Genomic DNA, 16,553 nt, shown 5'->3' with positions numbered 1-16,553 from the left:
TATGATATAGTATAGTGTGTATATATAGGGAAGAGTGTCATTTCAATACCTGAGTTCCACCACAGACACTACAATGATCTGAAAGTGAAATTTTGTCTGAACACAAGCAGCTGTACAAATACTGATGTCTGTCTAAAAATGGCAGACTTTTGAATTGAATCAGGAATCATCTGATAAAAGAATAAGTAAACAAGACCACAGATCTGATCTGACTTTTCAGTACAGTTTTTAAAGCTCTGCTCTTTCTATAAATTTGGTTTAAAAAGTATTGACTTTTGATACTCAACCACCCGAGCCCCCACTACAAACCACCCACACACCTGGTTACAGGTCTCCGTATCCCCTCCCCGGTTGGATCTCATGCCTGCTTACACAGTCGCTGATGAAGTCGCTCACTCATTTGTACGTACACTCACTCACTACCACAGGCAGCACGTCCCCCCCCCTCCCCTCCCTCTCTTTGCACTGTTCCCTGTATTCTTTATGGGCCCAGCCAGTCAGGCTGAAGCTATATTTAGCGCCTGGGGAAAAGTCATCGCCCTGTTCTGGTCTTTCTCCCCTCTCCCCTGCTCCTCACCACTGCTACCACAGCAGGAGCCACTCACAGGGGCCCCTGGATCACCCAGCCCCACCCACCAAACCCCAGCCCAGTGTTCTCTGCGCTGGGAGAAGCATGCACCCCCCAGTGTGGTAAGCAGGAAGCCAGTCAGTCATGCAGGATGAGGGTGCAGAGAGGCGCCTGTCAGACCCTCTGTCCCTTTGATTTTTTTCAGATAGTTTCATTGGATCACATAGGGGCTTTTAAACATAAACAAGTGGCGCCTCAGAGGAGGGTCCAACAGTCCACAGTAAGCATGCTCCACTGGCATGTCTGCAGACACTACACACACACCTTTGCCCACACCAATTACACACCACCATACATACACACACATAAGCATACACCCTCACTATCTCTTTAATCTCCCTCTCTTGACTACTTGTACCCACCCACAGGAGCGCACATAGCTCCAGCAATCCCCATAGATTAGTGTGTCTTTGTGTGTGTGTGTCCATGCTACAGCAGCCAGCTGGTCCAGTTTTACCTTACTTCTGCAGCTGCGTCACGACCCACAAGTTTTGTCAGAGGAGACGGAGAGTAAAAACAGACTTGTTGAAGAGAAGGGGAGACAATGAGAGGGAGAGTCGAGTAAAAACAAACCAAGAAAGGGAGGAGAAACGTGTGAAGAGAGGAATAGAGGAGAGAATAAGAGGGGACGTTTGTTGAGAGGCAATAATTACAGGGAAGAAGAGCGAAGGAATAATAGTTCCGTAACATGAGTTGTAATGTTCTCACGACTCTCAATACTCAGTATTCATTTCCTCCTGCTCAGTTTGTACTTAAGTGTTGTTGGCTCCGCTCTCTGTTGACAATTTAATTAGAATTTACACCGTACTCATGCTTCAAATCACGTCCATAATATGAAACTTCTAAAATTGTTGCGCCAAACAGTTCTTGAGGTTAAAGCCTTGCCCCGTACACATGTAAAGAAACCTCTAAATGTTATGAATCTGCCTTTGGCTCTCAAACAGGCTTTGTTTGATTCCCTCACTGGTTCCTCAGCCTTGACATGTTTGAACACGCCTGTCTGCTGCCAGCCTGTCATAGTTGGACTTCAGGTGAAGTTCAGAATCAACGGGAGGAATGTCACTCCACTGTCCCAGCACGTACTGTACGCTGTGTCTTAACCTGGCACCAGTTCTCGCACCACCTGGAGTGACGCACTGTGACACCACACACGCTTTAAACCATAGGTCGTGTATAAAGAGCAATATAGTGATAAACCTGCTGAGACTGAATTTAGCCTGCCTTTGAGCCTGACATTAAAGTCAGCTTAGCTTTTTAATCCTCTGTTCAGTTGTTGCCATGTACATGTTGTTGTTTTTTTATTGTTGTTTTTATGGCTTATTTGAAAATTAGCCTTGTGACTAACATTGGCGCATTAAGAGTGATCAAATAAATTAAATGTGGTTTGACAATCTTAATTCAAGGTCCACATAGTAGCTTTTTCAAAAGCTTTCTACTGCATTTCACATTCTTTACTAGCAGATGGATTTATAATACAAATAATACTTAAGAGTATGTAGTGTTTGAAGAAAGAAAAACTGATAAAGTCCTGTTTTTTTTCTAAAAATATAACTTTTGATTAGTATCTGCCTCCTCCTTGAAGACAACCCTCTTGAGGTCAGATCGACATTGCAGAGGCACTGATGTAAGGTGATAAACGGATACATCACCATGAGTAATGTATTACTAGTTATTACTCAGAGTAAAGTCTGTGTCTTTGTTCTGTTTTGTCATTGAAAGGGTCGTGTTGACTTGTTCTATAACAGTAGGCGCACAAACTGTTGCAACACCTTTTTTATTTCATTGTAATCCTCGTTTACTAGCTGACCACCTGTTGGTACATTGTAACTACACTTCAAGGAAATGCACGAACCACGTCCACATGGGCAGACTTTGACGTCACTAAGGCCCGCCTAACGAGGGCTCTCCCCTCTTCTGATTGGGCGAGAGTCATGAGAGGAGGCGGGGCTCCTGCAAAATCTCCACAAACTTTTTTTTTTCTTTTTTTTTTACCGTACAGTGAGACTTGAGCTTCAGATAGAGCCAACCCTTGGAGTGAAGTGGACAGATTACATCTGAATTAAAGACGGGGAAGTATTTCTGGCAGCATATCTTCATGTTTTAAACTATGGTCGGAGATTATTGCTCTTTCTCTGGAGATAAGACGGACATGCACTCGCAGAGAAACTCCAAAAACGGACTAAGTTGCAAAATGGTGCTTCAAGCAGTCGGGAAAGTACTAAGGTAAACCTCCGTGCTTATTCAAAGTGTTATCTGCTAGTCGAGTCTGTGCTGTAAATGTGACATTTTTGTTACATTTATGAGATAGTATAGGACGGAAAGAGCTTATAGTCTGAATAAATAATCTTTACTTTTGCTCATTTGTCGCCTACTGTTGCTTTCTCCTCAATTACCAGAAAACGTGTCGACGTTACGTTTGTATTATTCGTTGGAAGTTATCACGCGACGTCGTATTTCATCTTTTAGCAGTTTTATTACAATATTACACACGCCCAGTACCATTAACAGAGATTACAGCTCGTTTTTACGGCCCGACTGTTGTATAAAACTAAATGAAGAAGTCAATATGTTCTGATCTGGTTTACTATGTATTCATACCTCGACATGAAAGAGGGTCGTCTCTTCTTAGCAGTAATTACAGTAAGTATTGTGACCCTCTGGTTCCGGGGTCACAGCTATTTAGCAGCCGGTGATGTGGGACTTTGTAGCCCTGAAAGCCTTGTTCCTCCTCCTGCAGCTCTCACCAGCAAGACTCAACAGGAGCGAGAGAAATGTGACACTGTCTCCTCATCTAGGCTCATAAAGTATTGAAGACGCCTGTTAACGATTTAATGTAGACAACTTAAAGGGGTATTTTTAAATCAGAGAGATAATATGTTTGAAACGTTTGTTTTTTAACAGAAATGGATAAATGAGCAGACAACGTTGAGGATTGACTATTAGCAGTCCCTTTGATCCTAATTGAATTGTTTCTCACAGCATCTCATCTGCAATGTAAACTACTTTGTATAAACTGAAAATTGGAGGAAATAGAGATAATTTGCTCTTCTAAAGGTTTTTTCCCCCTTTATATATAAAATATTTGACCCCTAATTTTGTTTTTATGTGTTTTTACCTTTTTTATGTGTAAAAGGTGCTGTATAAATTCATTATTTTAGAGGCCATAATATGACCCAAACAGACATTAAGACTTAAAGAATGCATGACCCAAATAGAAGTGTGTTAACAGTGTGTTTATGTGTCATACAGAGTGACACAAACAACAGCCCCAGTCTTGATCACTGTGTGGAGAATCAATGCAATTCAAGAAAAAGAAAAAAAAAAGAAAAAAACATGTCACAGTGGATGTGGATTAGGCAAACATTAACCCAGTTTACATATGTGTATTTACCCTATGTGTGTCATGTGAAGAAGACATTCATTATGAGTGTGTTCCTCCAGGGGACAGACTGTCCTGTTAATGCTTTGGTGGAGTTTCCTCTTACCTTTCAAATCTGGGGACAGGTGTCTTTTCAAGAAGCAGCCTGGGGGGCACATGCCTCCACAACCCATCGCTGTCTGTGAAGATGTGAAGAGTGATAGTGTGGAGAACATCCACCATCTTAGGATCTCTTCAACAGATTGCAGCACACGCGGCGGAGAGTGCTATTGTACAGTATGTTGTTATGTCTGTTGCAAGACCTGTGACAGGTAGAGACACGTTCTGCTGCACCTACTTTAATGGGAACTCAAAAGTACCTTACAAGAAGTCAGCTGCTTATCAAGGAAGGAAGCATACCTTTAATTTATTCGCGTTGGGGAGGGACAAAAGGGGATTTTTGCAAATTTGATGTCTTGAGGAAAAAGTGAAGAAAAAAACACTTAACAAGGATGCATAGTTGTGGGTTTTATGGGGGGGGGGGGGGGGGGGGGGGGGGTGCTCTAGACCTGTTTATAGCTTCACTTTAAACCCGTTTCCTCCTCCAGTGAATGGTTGACTGCCCTTGGCTTAGAAGCAGGTATGAATGCTAGACTGGCACAGAAGATAGCTGTCAGTAGACACCCTGTGATGTAGCTTTGTGTAATCTTGGCGGCTTTTTCACAATAATCTGCTTCGTGCTTATATTGGCCGCTTGAACATACAGCGCACCTTTTTTTTTTACTGTTTGATTCAGTAACAGATGGACTGATTGGATTGATCTGAGCGTAGAGAAATCTCATTCAGCCCTTCAGTCATATCATCCACATCGGTCGCTTCCCATTGTGCTAACTCGATGTCGGAGCTAACTTTGCAACAAGCTCACATTTGCCAAGTGCTTAACTAGCGGCCCAGACTTACCTCACAGTGAACCCCCCCTTCCTGTCACACATGTGCGTTGTGATGTTGATGAGGCTCCATTATCGTGAAGGCAGGGGGTCCTTACATACTCTGCAGGCCTGAGAGCCACTGAATGGGATTTAGCACAGGATGACAAGGGGAAGAGGAGGTAGACAGAGCTGTGCTGGGAGAGGGTCAGTAGTTGAATTAGAGTTGTGTGTGTGTGTGTGTATGTGTGTGTGTGTTCACATGTTTAGGCCTGCACCCCGGCTACAATTCTCATTTACTGATTTACAGTGCTGCTGACGCCCCCGGTGATGCTGCTGATTAAGTGGTGGCAGCTGTGCCGTCTTTGTTTGCGTTTCTTTCTTATCTCATCACTCCAGAACTAAAACTGACGAGTTCTTTTTAAAAACTACACAAAAACTTCAGTTGCAACTTTGACAGAGTACTACTCTGTAGATTTAAGCACTGAGAGGCTGAACCTCTGGTTTAGTCCGTCCTTAACTTTGTCTTCTTTTAGCCCCGTAATGGCTGCTGTGGTTTAGCTTTGGTGTGCTCAGACTGCCTGCTCTCCTCTGTCTGTGGTTTTTCGGGGAAAAGAGCCATTTAGTCTATTCAGTTTGAATCCTGAAATAGATCAGGAGGCCTGGCTTGGAGAAATCTGATCCTCCTGACTGAAGCTGCTCTTTTTACAAAATGGCAGAGTTCATTGACTTCTAGTCCTTATCAGCAAAGATTAGAATGATATCCTGTTGCTATTGATGTTTTATTACAGGTCTTTTAACCTTGAATGCTGTGAAGCCCACAATAAGTTCACAAAGGAAGAAGGAACTTCCTGACAGTCAATCGATTCCTCCTCTAAACCTATCAGGTGTTTGTTTTAAGGTCAGGTCAGTTGGAAGTGTTTGATTTCTCTCAGACTGATGTTCCGGGTAGAAAACCTCCTGATTGCCGTCTGTTGTGCGTCTTATCTCTCATATCCTTATCATAGACAGTAAACAGTACTGTATTAGGGTCAGGTGGTGACAGTAGAAGCATATCTCTGCACCTTGGAGCACCTCTTCAAAACAAAGCCCAGCTCAGATCGCTTCAAGAAAACATCCAAGAGAAGATAATAGACTTCTTTGTCGTCAGTGTTGGATGGTTGCACGTGCTGTTCACCCCTCGCATGTTGCATTAACTGCATCCATATGCCAATAGTTGGATTCCTCTGCGATCCAGTAAACCAATTCAAGTAACAGTTGTGCAATATCGGGCTTGGCAGGAGCCACGGGCTTAAGGGGAAAGTCATTACATGGGTTTTGTTAAACGGGTTTCAGAGTTTAGCTGTTTTCAAATCCCAGAAAGCACCAATAAAAATACAAAATCCTGGGCTTCTGGTTTCTAAGTTGTAGCATGAACGTTAGATGATGAAATCCATGAACATTTTGATGAAAAAGCAGTCAGCGTGGTCTGAACTTTGCCTCTTTTGAAGCATCGGTGTGTGTTTGAGAAAGAGAGGGAGAAAAGGGGGGAGCTCTTTAGCAGCAAATTGTAGTATTTTAGAGTAGGCACTTAAGCTAATTCTCCAGCAGAGCTCTGTAATGTGGCCTCAAGTGATTCCAGGATTAATTGGAACCAGGTTCTGGTAATGAAAAAGGCTCATGGTGTACCTGCCAGAGGGCTGCTCCTCTTTACACAGAGTTTATTTTAGAACAGAGTGTATTCAGTATTCAGCAGGCACACAGTTCGCTAACATACAGCAGCTGATACATACACCAGTGTAAAGCCAAAGAGATGTATGTGTGACACACTTAAATCAAGACTGAACTGTGCGTGTGTGCACAGGGACTTGCTGGACACACACGTGCTCGCTCAAACACACTCTCTCAGACCAGACAGGACTCGCTTCTTCTGGATTTTCTCGAGGTCTCTGGTGGGATCAGGCTCGTGACGCAGCTGTTGTGACCAGCTGGGTCGGCCGTGAAAAGGGAGAGGGGGCTACAGCCAGAGTTGTGTGTATGTGTGTAGACGCCTGTGTGCACGCAGACATAGGTGTATATGTGTGTGTGTGACAGTGTGTGTGTAAGCTGGGTACAGGAGGAAAGGTAGCGAGTGAAGACGGCTGGGGGGGAGGTGGTGTTGCTGGGAAAAGTGAAAGGGGTAGGAGAGTGTCTAACAGACAGAGTTGAACAGCTGTCAGGTCAGTCACTCCACGGCTCTGCAACACTGACCTCCATGTCACCCGACTATACAGCCCTATTTCCTTATTGTTTTTATTGCAGATAAACATCATGTCTGTCTTCCTGCTTCTCGCCCTCTGCCTCTGCTTGAAAAGTTCAAAAGACATCAATTTTACATACGTGATTTGCTCATGGCTCTTATTTAGACTCATGTTGTTCCGCTGAGCCTGACCAGGTTTTCTGGATTGTGAGCCTGCATCATAGATTGGTTCCTGTTGGTGCCAGACAGGCTGTGGCAGTCCCCCCTCGCCGGAGACATGTGCCTGGCCTCAGTTCCCCTCCACTCCTGCCTTCTGGCCTGCCCTGATCTGGTGAGGCGAAAGAGGCATCTGCTGCCTTTTATGGCAAAGACTTGCCTGGGAGAACTTCACCAAGAACAGACAAAGCTGTGTGTGTGCGTGTGTAGTGAAGACCAGACTATGTACGTATGAGGGGAGGAGTGCTGGCATAGAGGAAGTTTTCTTTATCCTAAAATAAACTAATGGCTCCAGAATTTCACCTCCCCTTACCACACAAATGTTCGCAAGAAGAGGAGGAGGCGTTTGTATGGAAAATGATGAAATTACAGAGGGAGAGAGGCAGGAAATAGCTCAGTGAAACAGAATGTTTTCAAAAGGAAAAAGAAAGGAGGGGGGGGGGGGGGACGAAAGAACCGACTTGAACCTTTCACAGGAGCCGAACACTTTTCTGAGGGGCTTAGCAAAGCCTTTGAAAAGTTGTGAGAGCTGACGGTATCTGTGGATGAAGCTCTTTCCTCGGGTAAAGCTCTTTCACATGATGGAACATGTAGCTCAAAGCACAAAACCACACAGACCACATGAATCTGTCTGCGCCCTCATGAGCAGGAAGAAGTTTTTTTTTTGTCTGTTTTTGTGCGGGAGAAGGAAGCAGAAAAAGATAAGAGAGAAATGATAGAAGAGACACTGGAAAGAAAGAAGAGCAATTTAAAGATGTGAGTCAGAGTAGAGGTCATGAAGTGAGCTGAATGGGGAAACCAGGGACAGAAAGATGAAGAGAAAGGGCAGAAAAAGATGAAAAGACAGGGTGAGGATGGGACTGTGAGGCCTGAGGCTTTTGACCCTGAACAATAGGCTGTTTGGACAGGTGAGCCTGGAGCCATGAGGAGGAAAGAAGGGAAAGAAATGCCTCTTAAAAAAAAAAAAAAAAAGAAAAGAAAAACGCAGAGGGAAGAGCAGAGCAACATGAGAGAAAAGGTGAAACAGAAAGTGGCCAGTCATTAATAATTAGCCAGTGGTGTAATCTGCGGTGTCCTTGGTTTTTAAATCAGGCTGAAACAAGCTCAGGTGCCGCCTGACAGGAAGTGCCCAATACCCTGATGAATCATTACCCAACCAATGAGAACCTGAGCAGTGTGGTGTGTGTCAGTGGACGTGACAGACATGTAAAGGGGGAGGGGGGGGGGGGATCTTAAAGATTTACCAACTAAAAGGCTGCAGGCTCTGTATGCGTCGACACGTTGACATGTTGTCCCGTGTCTGCTGAGGTGGAAAGCAGGCCGATGCTTCCTGTAGATGGGGATTGAAACTGCAAAGTGCTTTTGAACACTGTGCTCCGGCCAAAGGGCCTCGTGCTCCGCAGTCCTGTCATGTTTTGTAAGTGTTTATTAGTTCCCATGGATATCAGCTGGGCCTGCGTCAATCTACCTCCTCTCCTCATTCCTTTCTCTCCCCTCACTCACTCCCCCTCCCTTGTTATATATCCTTCCTCTCTCAATCTATTTCTATTGTGAATGTTATGCCTTTTTCCTGCAGAAAACCGACCAGCTCTCGCCTCTTTCCTGTAAACTCCACTACCCGTGGTGGCACAGCCTGAGTGAAAGTGAGAAGGGTTTTGGCTGCTGCTGGAAAATAGTGTTTATGATCCTTCGTCATTAGTGCTGTTACAACAGCTCCCGCCTGTCCAGGAGCCGGAGTCAGCCGTCTTTCGGGAATGGGGTGATCTGTCCGTGTGACTGGGAAAGAAAAGTGGTGGCGGAAAGAGAGAGCCAAGAACACATGGCTGGACTGCTGTGTTTAGACAGAGGGCGTGGGGAGAGGAGGGATGAGAGCTGGAGATAGAGGCGGTGAGAGCAAGACGGCGGAAATGAGGGTCAACAAAAGCACAATAAATTCACAGAGCGAACCGAAACTCCCTTGTCCTTAAACAAACCCAAATAACAACAGCAGAGCCAAGAAGAGAAATTAAGATGTGATGGGGGGGGCTGGTGGAAAAGTTGGGGAAAAGGAACAGAGTCATTACAGGATGAGGTTATAGTTAGGGTCATAATTGCCCAAAATGTAGACGTTGGTGTGAAGGTCTAACTTTCACAGTCATGAAGAAGGAAGAATGTTGTGATTGCATTAGTCTGTATTTTGTGGCGACTGTCCCAGACAACTCAGCTTCTGCTTATTTGTTTCACTCATGTATCAAGCCTTTCAACCTTTGACCCCAGATTGCACAGCCTCCACTGATACAGACTGGGAGCAGGGGCTGGGGGGGAGGAGAGGTTACGGCCCTGGAAGTGCAGGAAGAGTGTGATATGACATCCCCGTGCTAAAACTAGCAGTGGAAGCACAAGGCGCTAGGGATGGCTGTCTGTGTGGAAGCTATAGACCCAACATTATGTCAGAGGTCAGAGTTAAAGGTCAGGTACAGCAACAGAGGACCCTTTGTTTAGTCTGTCGAGGTTCCTGTGAATCCAGTGGTTGTAGAAGTTGTGGAAAGTTTTGAGTTTTGTGACGAATTTTCTGCTATTTTGTGATTTTAAAGAGTTCATATGTTTCATACATCTGTGGATCTGAGCTCGGGCTACTGTATCTCCATAAGTTTCTGTCTGCAAAAGCTCAGTAGCTTTTTCCATTTATAGTGCATTTAATACCAAATAACTTCCCTTTTCATCAAGTGGAACTTACCTGCAGAACCAACTTGAACAGAACGGATTTGTATTTTCGCTTATTTCGCTCAGCATTTGTCCGCCATATTTAGAAATCTGGTCGGTTCCTATGTTTTTACTGTGGCATGATGTAGGCCTCGCTGCAAAATTCTTATGCTTGAAGTCCAGCGAAAAGATTGCATTGCTTCCCATATTTTACAGTGTCCGATTAAACTATCAACTTACAAATTTCTTCAACTCTTGTGCATTTCCTTAACCTGTTCTCCTCTTGTCTGTGTTGCAGGAAGTCGAAGACGAAGCCAAATGGAAAGAAGCCTCCGGCAGAAGAGAAGAAGCAGTACTTGGAGCCGGAGTTCACAAAAATCCGCGTGGTGGACTTCGACCTCAAGGAGCTGGTGGTGCTGCCCAGAGAGATAGACCTCAACGAATGGCTAGCCAGCAACAGTGAGTGACTGTGATTGTGGTTGTTGTTAATGATAGAATATGCGAAGCTCAAAGAGACCAAAAGAAAAACCAAACCAGGAGTTTTCTTTATTTGCAGCCAACAGAAACCACTACTGTAATAGAAATCAACAATATGGCAGACTTACATAGTCCTTGTTAAAATGTGAAAAAGGGGCCCATTATCTTATTTGTGACATAAAAATTCCTTTGTCAGGCTCCGGAACTTATTTCAAATTTTCCTCAGGGGTTTGGAATTGTTTTTCCAAGTCGGTATGCACTTGTCATCTGGAGATGACGAGATGTTCCAGTGGTGCCGGAGCTACAGCTCTGAGGGAGCCAAAACCCTTAACATGTTCCAGGCCTGGCACAGCACCGAGCCTCTTCCCAGTAACACCACACACCGCTTCCTTAAACACCGATCGTTTACCGCCAGCCCAGCGCAGCGTTTTAACTCTTATTGATATTTATAGTTGTCATTATAAGAGTAATTTCTGGAGTTTTGGAAACTCACCGCGGCCCAGCTGCTTGATCGATCTCATGGCGACTCTTTATTTTGTCTGTCTCCCAGACTTTGTTATGGTAACGTATCCGAACCAGCCAGGTGCTCGCAGGGGAAAAGGAGAAAACAAGCATTCTTTTTTCCTTTTTATTTTAGGCTGATAAAACTCTGTTATATAAAACAGATGGGACATGTTTTCACGTGTTCGTGTATTTTTCCCCGTGAGATTGGAAGCTACATAAGCTGGCTTGTATTAACTTGTATCAAACACTAATTGGGTTTTAGTTTGAGCTCAAACAATCGGGCTGAGTGATGTTTTGATTAAATTGTTTTTTTTTAACCAGATCAATAATGATTGGTGCCATTAAATTTTACCCATAAGTATAAACCAACAGTATGTTCACTGAATACTTCCCCACTTGGTGGTTGCTTGTCAAGCAGGAAAAGAGGGGTTGGGTCGATCCATACAGAAAAACCACGACTGTAGGAGATCACAATGAAAGTCATTTCACACACTGTAGCATGATATATGAATATCTGCTCAACATGACAGAAAATCCCAGGCCTGTTCTCTCAAATCAGAGCCAGATCTGTAGACCTACTGCTCAGAGAGGTTCAGTGCAGAAGCTGAAACATAATTATATAAAACAATTTTAAAGGGCTGCCTATGTTGTTCAGACCTCCCAAGAGTCTTCAAGTAGAAACTGTGTTGTAGTTACTCAACATGAGAAAAACAAATTTTGGGACAAAATTAGCAACAACAAAAGTCACTGGACCAACTAAAAATGGGAAGAAATAATAAAACGAAGTCAGCCATGACTTTTACGTCACTATATAGTAGATTTTTCCACTTCATTCAAACCTCGCGAGCTGCAGGCAGAAGGTGTGGCTGTCACAACACTGCTGCAAGTCAAGAACTGAAGCTCTGCATGAAGCTCCATATGATTATAATTCAGGGAAATGCAATATGTGTAAATATTGAAAAGTCAAGTAAATATCCAAACTTAGCCCATTTATTCAATGATTTTAGCCAATCAGGAGCATGTATTGTATTTGAAAATGTATGTTTAATGAAACACTGTGTATAAATCGCTCAGCCCAACAAAAAAAGCTCATTAACAACCAATGTTATCTTAAAGTGCTACAAAATGATTGAGAATCCATTTTCAGCTTCCCTGATATATTGTGGCAGGCTATAGGTAAATTACTTTGTTGCAATAGAAGGACAAGAGATTTCCTCATACTGAGTCAACTCTGGATTTGCCTAATGCTTTTGTTTTGCGGCACAACAGGGTGTGAAGAGGCAGAAATACCTGTTTTTGCTTTAAATGACTGGAGCAACAAGTTAAATACTTGCCTACCACCGCCTCCCATTTCTCTCTGTCTCTTTTCTTTGTTGTTGTTTTTTTCTGTGTGTGTTTTTGAAGCACACTCACCGTTGAAGGATGTAGTGACTTGATGGATTAGTGTGTGCATGTGACTGTGCTACTGATAACGATGACAGATACATGACAGAAAACATGAGTATAGGTGTGTCTTCAAAACGTGACACAAATATGCTGCTTTATTTCCTGGCACTATTTTAGCCATTTATTGATTTATTGATTTATTCCTGTGTAGCAACCTGAATAACATGAATTCTCTTCTTGTGTTTGTTACAGCGACAACATTCTTCAATCTTATCAACCTGCAGTACAGCACCATCTCAGAGTTCTGCACTGGGGACACCTGTCAAGCCATGACGGCATGCAACACGTAAGTTATCTGCACCGCTTTTGGTTTATTCATCGCTCACCTGCCGAGGCCCATTGGTTTATTTATCAGAAATCTAGTGTCTCTTCCCTGGGTCAAAACCCAGAGGGATGTAATCAGGTTAATTTTGCTCTTTTAACTGCCCGCACAGTCCGTCGTGGAATGCGCAGTATGCAGCTTTAATGTACTGCAGTGAGCACGGGGCGCAACGCTGTCAACGACCTGCAACTGTGGGAAGACTGTGCTTTTGTGTTTCTTTTAATGTCCTATTGTGTTAAACATATGTTTATCTAGTCACAATAGTCAAGCTGTATATTTACAGAGCTGCAGTACAGCAAGTATGGCACCTTTGTGTCCTCATGCTGCCTGCGTCTGTGTTGCAGCATATTTAAAGAATGCATTGGCAACACAGATCGCTGTGAGCCTAAATAAAGTCAAGATAACAACTTTTTACTCACTTTTTTGGGGGGGGGGGAGGTGGGGGGGGGTTTCTGTTTACTGGTCAGGAAACTGCTAATTGCCGCTTCCTTACTCTGATAATGTGATTATTTTAGAAGATGCACAGATGGTTGGTGGGTGCTTTGCCTCAAAAAACAGCAATGTCTACACAAACAGAGTCAGGAAACAACACTCCGGAGGTCAAAAACAGCAAAAGAAAATCACCTCATGTTTTAATCCATAATCTGTGTTACATAGATTATGTTAATGCCTGTGGTGGAGGTGTAGACTTTTTTAACTAGTGGATGAATTTAACTGAAGTATTCAAATGTCTGAAGAAGGTAAAGGAGCCACACTATGAATATATAGTATGTTAAAAGTAGGAAAGTAGGCCATGCATTCATAACTGTAAATTCCATTTGAGATCCATCATGTTACAAACACATCCGGTGCAGCTGCTGCTTTAGGTTTAGTTTATATCACATCCGACCATCAAACAATAACAAAATGAAGACATGTTAGTGACGGACCTGACATAGCTTCACCTTTAATCCCCTGTGGTCCTGCCTGTGCCTCATGCTGGTATGCGAAGTCTGCTAACATCATCATCATCACATATTCACGTCACGCACACATTATAGATGAAGTGTTTAAAAAAGGATAATCATAACACGGAGGCATATTCATTCCATGTGAACAGAGGGGAGGTGACTAACTGTAAGTATTTATCTAACTAGTTTGCCCTGTCAGGGCAGGGTGCCGTCTTTATGTATGAGCCCTTCATTCCCCGTGTGTATACCGAAGGCTGGAAAAACCAGATTACCCACACTTTTCGAAACAGCAGCACTCACTACAGAGCTCTGAACACATTACATACAAGTGCACTCACACACCCACGCTCGTACACAAGACAAAATTGTGACAATGACAAACGAAACAACTCTTGAGAAATGACACACATATGACAGATCTGCTGCGATAGAGCAACCTGTCACGAGTTGACCTCTGTCAACAGTGGATTTTTCCACTGCTGTCACCTTAAAGCTACTGCTGTTAACCCACACCCTGAGAAATGAAAGACGCAAACGTGTTTCGCCTGCGGTATGTGAAGAGAGGACAGAGCAGAGGCGACTAACATGTTTATGTTTGTCTGTTGAGCTGTGGGGAGTTATAGAAGCAGCACGTTAATCACGAGGAAAAACACATTAACGCACTTTTTAATTTGTCTCACAGCTTCATTCCAGAATTAGATATAATGTTTAATGTATTTTAGTTTCTTTCACCTTCCTCCGCTGCCCAACACTCCGCACCCCGCCCTTTCCTGCCCATGCAGGACCTGGCACCCGTGCCCCCCTCTGTGGTGAAAACTGACTGAGCCACAGTCACAGCAGCGTCAGTGCCCCTGCCCGAAGGCAGAGCTCAGCACTATTTTTGGAAGAAAATGTTTCCATGAGCTATGAGGGAACGGAACCATTTGGTAGCTATTTAGACCCATTTTGTATGGGTGGGTGGATAGATGGGTGTGTGTATGGGTGTCCGTGTGTGTGCGTGTGTGTGTGTGTGTGAGAGAGAGACGGAGAGAGATGTGTAGTAATATGCTTTTACTGTTCATTAGTGTTATTTTCTGATAGTCTTTTTTATTTTGGGTTTGTTTGTTAAAACACACAGATTCATTAACAAATCTCTTATTTCTCATCAGCAAAGAGCAGCGTTTAAGACATATGATGTCATTTAGCTTCATAGCAAACATGTAATCTATCTGGAAACACCTGAACTTTTAGTTGGATTTGCTGTTACATCCTCTAAACATACACATTGTGCAGATGCAGCCAAATATCATATAGCCATATAGCAGCAGCTACACACACAGTTGACAGAGAAGAAAGAAAAAACGATGTCAATCACAAAGATAAAAACAATGAAATGACTATAAGCTTAAAAAACTATGTGGAATTGTTAATAAAGGCATGAATAAATGATCATAAACACCTAAACAAAGGAGTCATACATCAAAAACTCCAACCCTTGCATCAACAGTCTGTATAGCGACGTGGCCATAGTTTCATCATATCAGGGTGTCTCAGTGGGGATGAAGGAATGGGGTAGTCATATTTGTAGTTAAGTCAGCGTCTCTCCCCCACATACAAACACACAGTCTAATCCTGTGTGAGTAAGTGTATTGTAAGCGTCTGATTCTGCTGCTGTGGTCAGTAGGTCCCCTCCTGCAGGGTCAGTAATGTGGATGCTTTACATTCTTCAGGATTTGTAATGTCTGCCCCACTGCCTCCCAGACCAACACTACTCACAGCATCACTCCTCGCACCCTACTTCTTAATTGACCTTTTGTTCAGCTCGTCGTTCCGTCTCCGTCTCACCGGTTTTGTTTTGTCTCCTCCTCCGTTAGCTCGCTAATAACCGCCCGCTGCTCGTTCATCTATCTCTTAGGTGATCTGCTAGCGTGACCAGATCCGTGCTGCTGACCTGCTGTTTGACTTTTGCTCACCGCTCGCTTACAATTCAGCTATCTGGGTCAGCCCCTCCGGAAATGTTTGACCCGCAGTGGGACTTGCCCGGGGACTGAGGGGTGGGGGATCAGTGTCCCGTTAACTCCCGTGACAACAGGGAATTTGGCCCAATCAGGAAATTAAAGCTCCAGGGCACGGGGTTCACCAAGTCCACTGGAATGAAAACATGCAAACTTGATATCTGGATAAGAGTGTCGGTATGAGTCACAAGATGGTTTATAGACCAGTGCGCAGGTTTCTCTGGTCCGTATCTTCATTCAAAATGAGACGTCATTGGGATTATGGGTTTTCCCTAATGAGGAAATAGATCAGGTTAATGCCTCATAGGCCAATTATGTCTCATAGGTCACCTGTATGTTGGTTCTCTTCCTGCTTGAATGAATACTTTCACTGTTTAAGTTCCAGGAAATACTGTTTGTGTCTGAGCTGCTCCTGCTCTCACCACAAACATTCTTTAGTAAACATTCATGATGATAAATTAAAACCTCAGTCACAGTTGTGTAATAGTATCCTGTAACTTTTGTAATTATTGCTCAATGTCATTATGAAAGGTGTACGTGACAGGTTTTTCTTTCCTTATGTTTCTCTCTAGAATATACTACTGGTATGACGAGAGGGGGAAGAAGACGAAGTGCACTGCTCCGCAATATGTCGACTTTGTTATGAGTCTTTGTCAGAAACTGGTCACAGACGAGGAAATCTTTCCTACAAAATACGGTGAGTGTCCCTCCTCTGCCTCTTAGGTGCCAAAGACCCCAAGAGATTGCTGATGTTGTTCCGCTGCCCCCTGCTGCTTCAGATGTTGGAGTTCAGGGAGAGAGTGAAGGAGCGGTGGTCCTACAAGACACATTT

General features: G+C 43.7%; 1 protein-coding gene across 4 annotated transcripts in view; it reads left to right on the top strand.

Annotated features, from left to right (window-relative positions):
* Nucleotides 1-16,553, top strand: part of mob2a (MOB kinase activator 2a) — a 65,158-nt gene that overhangs the window by 45,788 nt on the left and 2,817 nt on the right. For 3 of the 4 annotated variants that reach the window (XM_067589259.1, XM_067589257.1, XM_067589258.1), the window contains exons 2-4: nucleotides 10,327-10,487; nucleotides 12,648-12,741; nucleotides 16,294-16,418. In XM_067589259.1, coding sequence (XP_067445360.1) covers nucleotides 10,327-10,487; nucleotides 12,648-12,741; nucleotides 16,294-16,418 — 380 coding nt within the window. Of the gene's footprint in view, nucleotides 1-2,610; nucleotides 2,852-10,326; nucleotides 10,488-12,647; nucleotides 12,742-16,293; nucleotides 16,419-16,553 lie in introns of those variants that run through there. The other variant, XM_067589256.1, reaches the window with a different exon arrangement.

This window comes from Thunnus thynnus, chromosome 5 (assembly GCF_963924715.1).
Source record: "Thunnus thynnus chromosome 5, fThuThy2.1, whole genome shotgun sequence".
NCBI classification, from domain to species: domain Eukaryota; kingdom Metazoa; phylum Chordata; class Actinopteri; order Scombriformes; family Scombridae; genus Thunnus; species Thunnus thynnus.
This window is presented reverse-complemented; position numbering and strand designations above follow the sequence as displayed.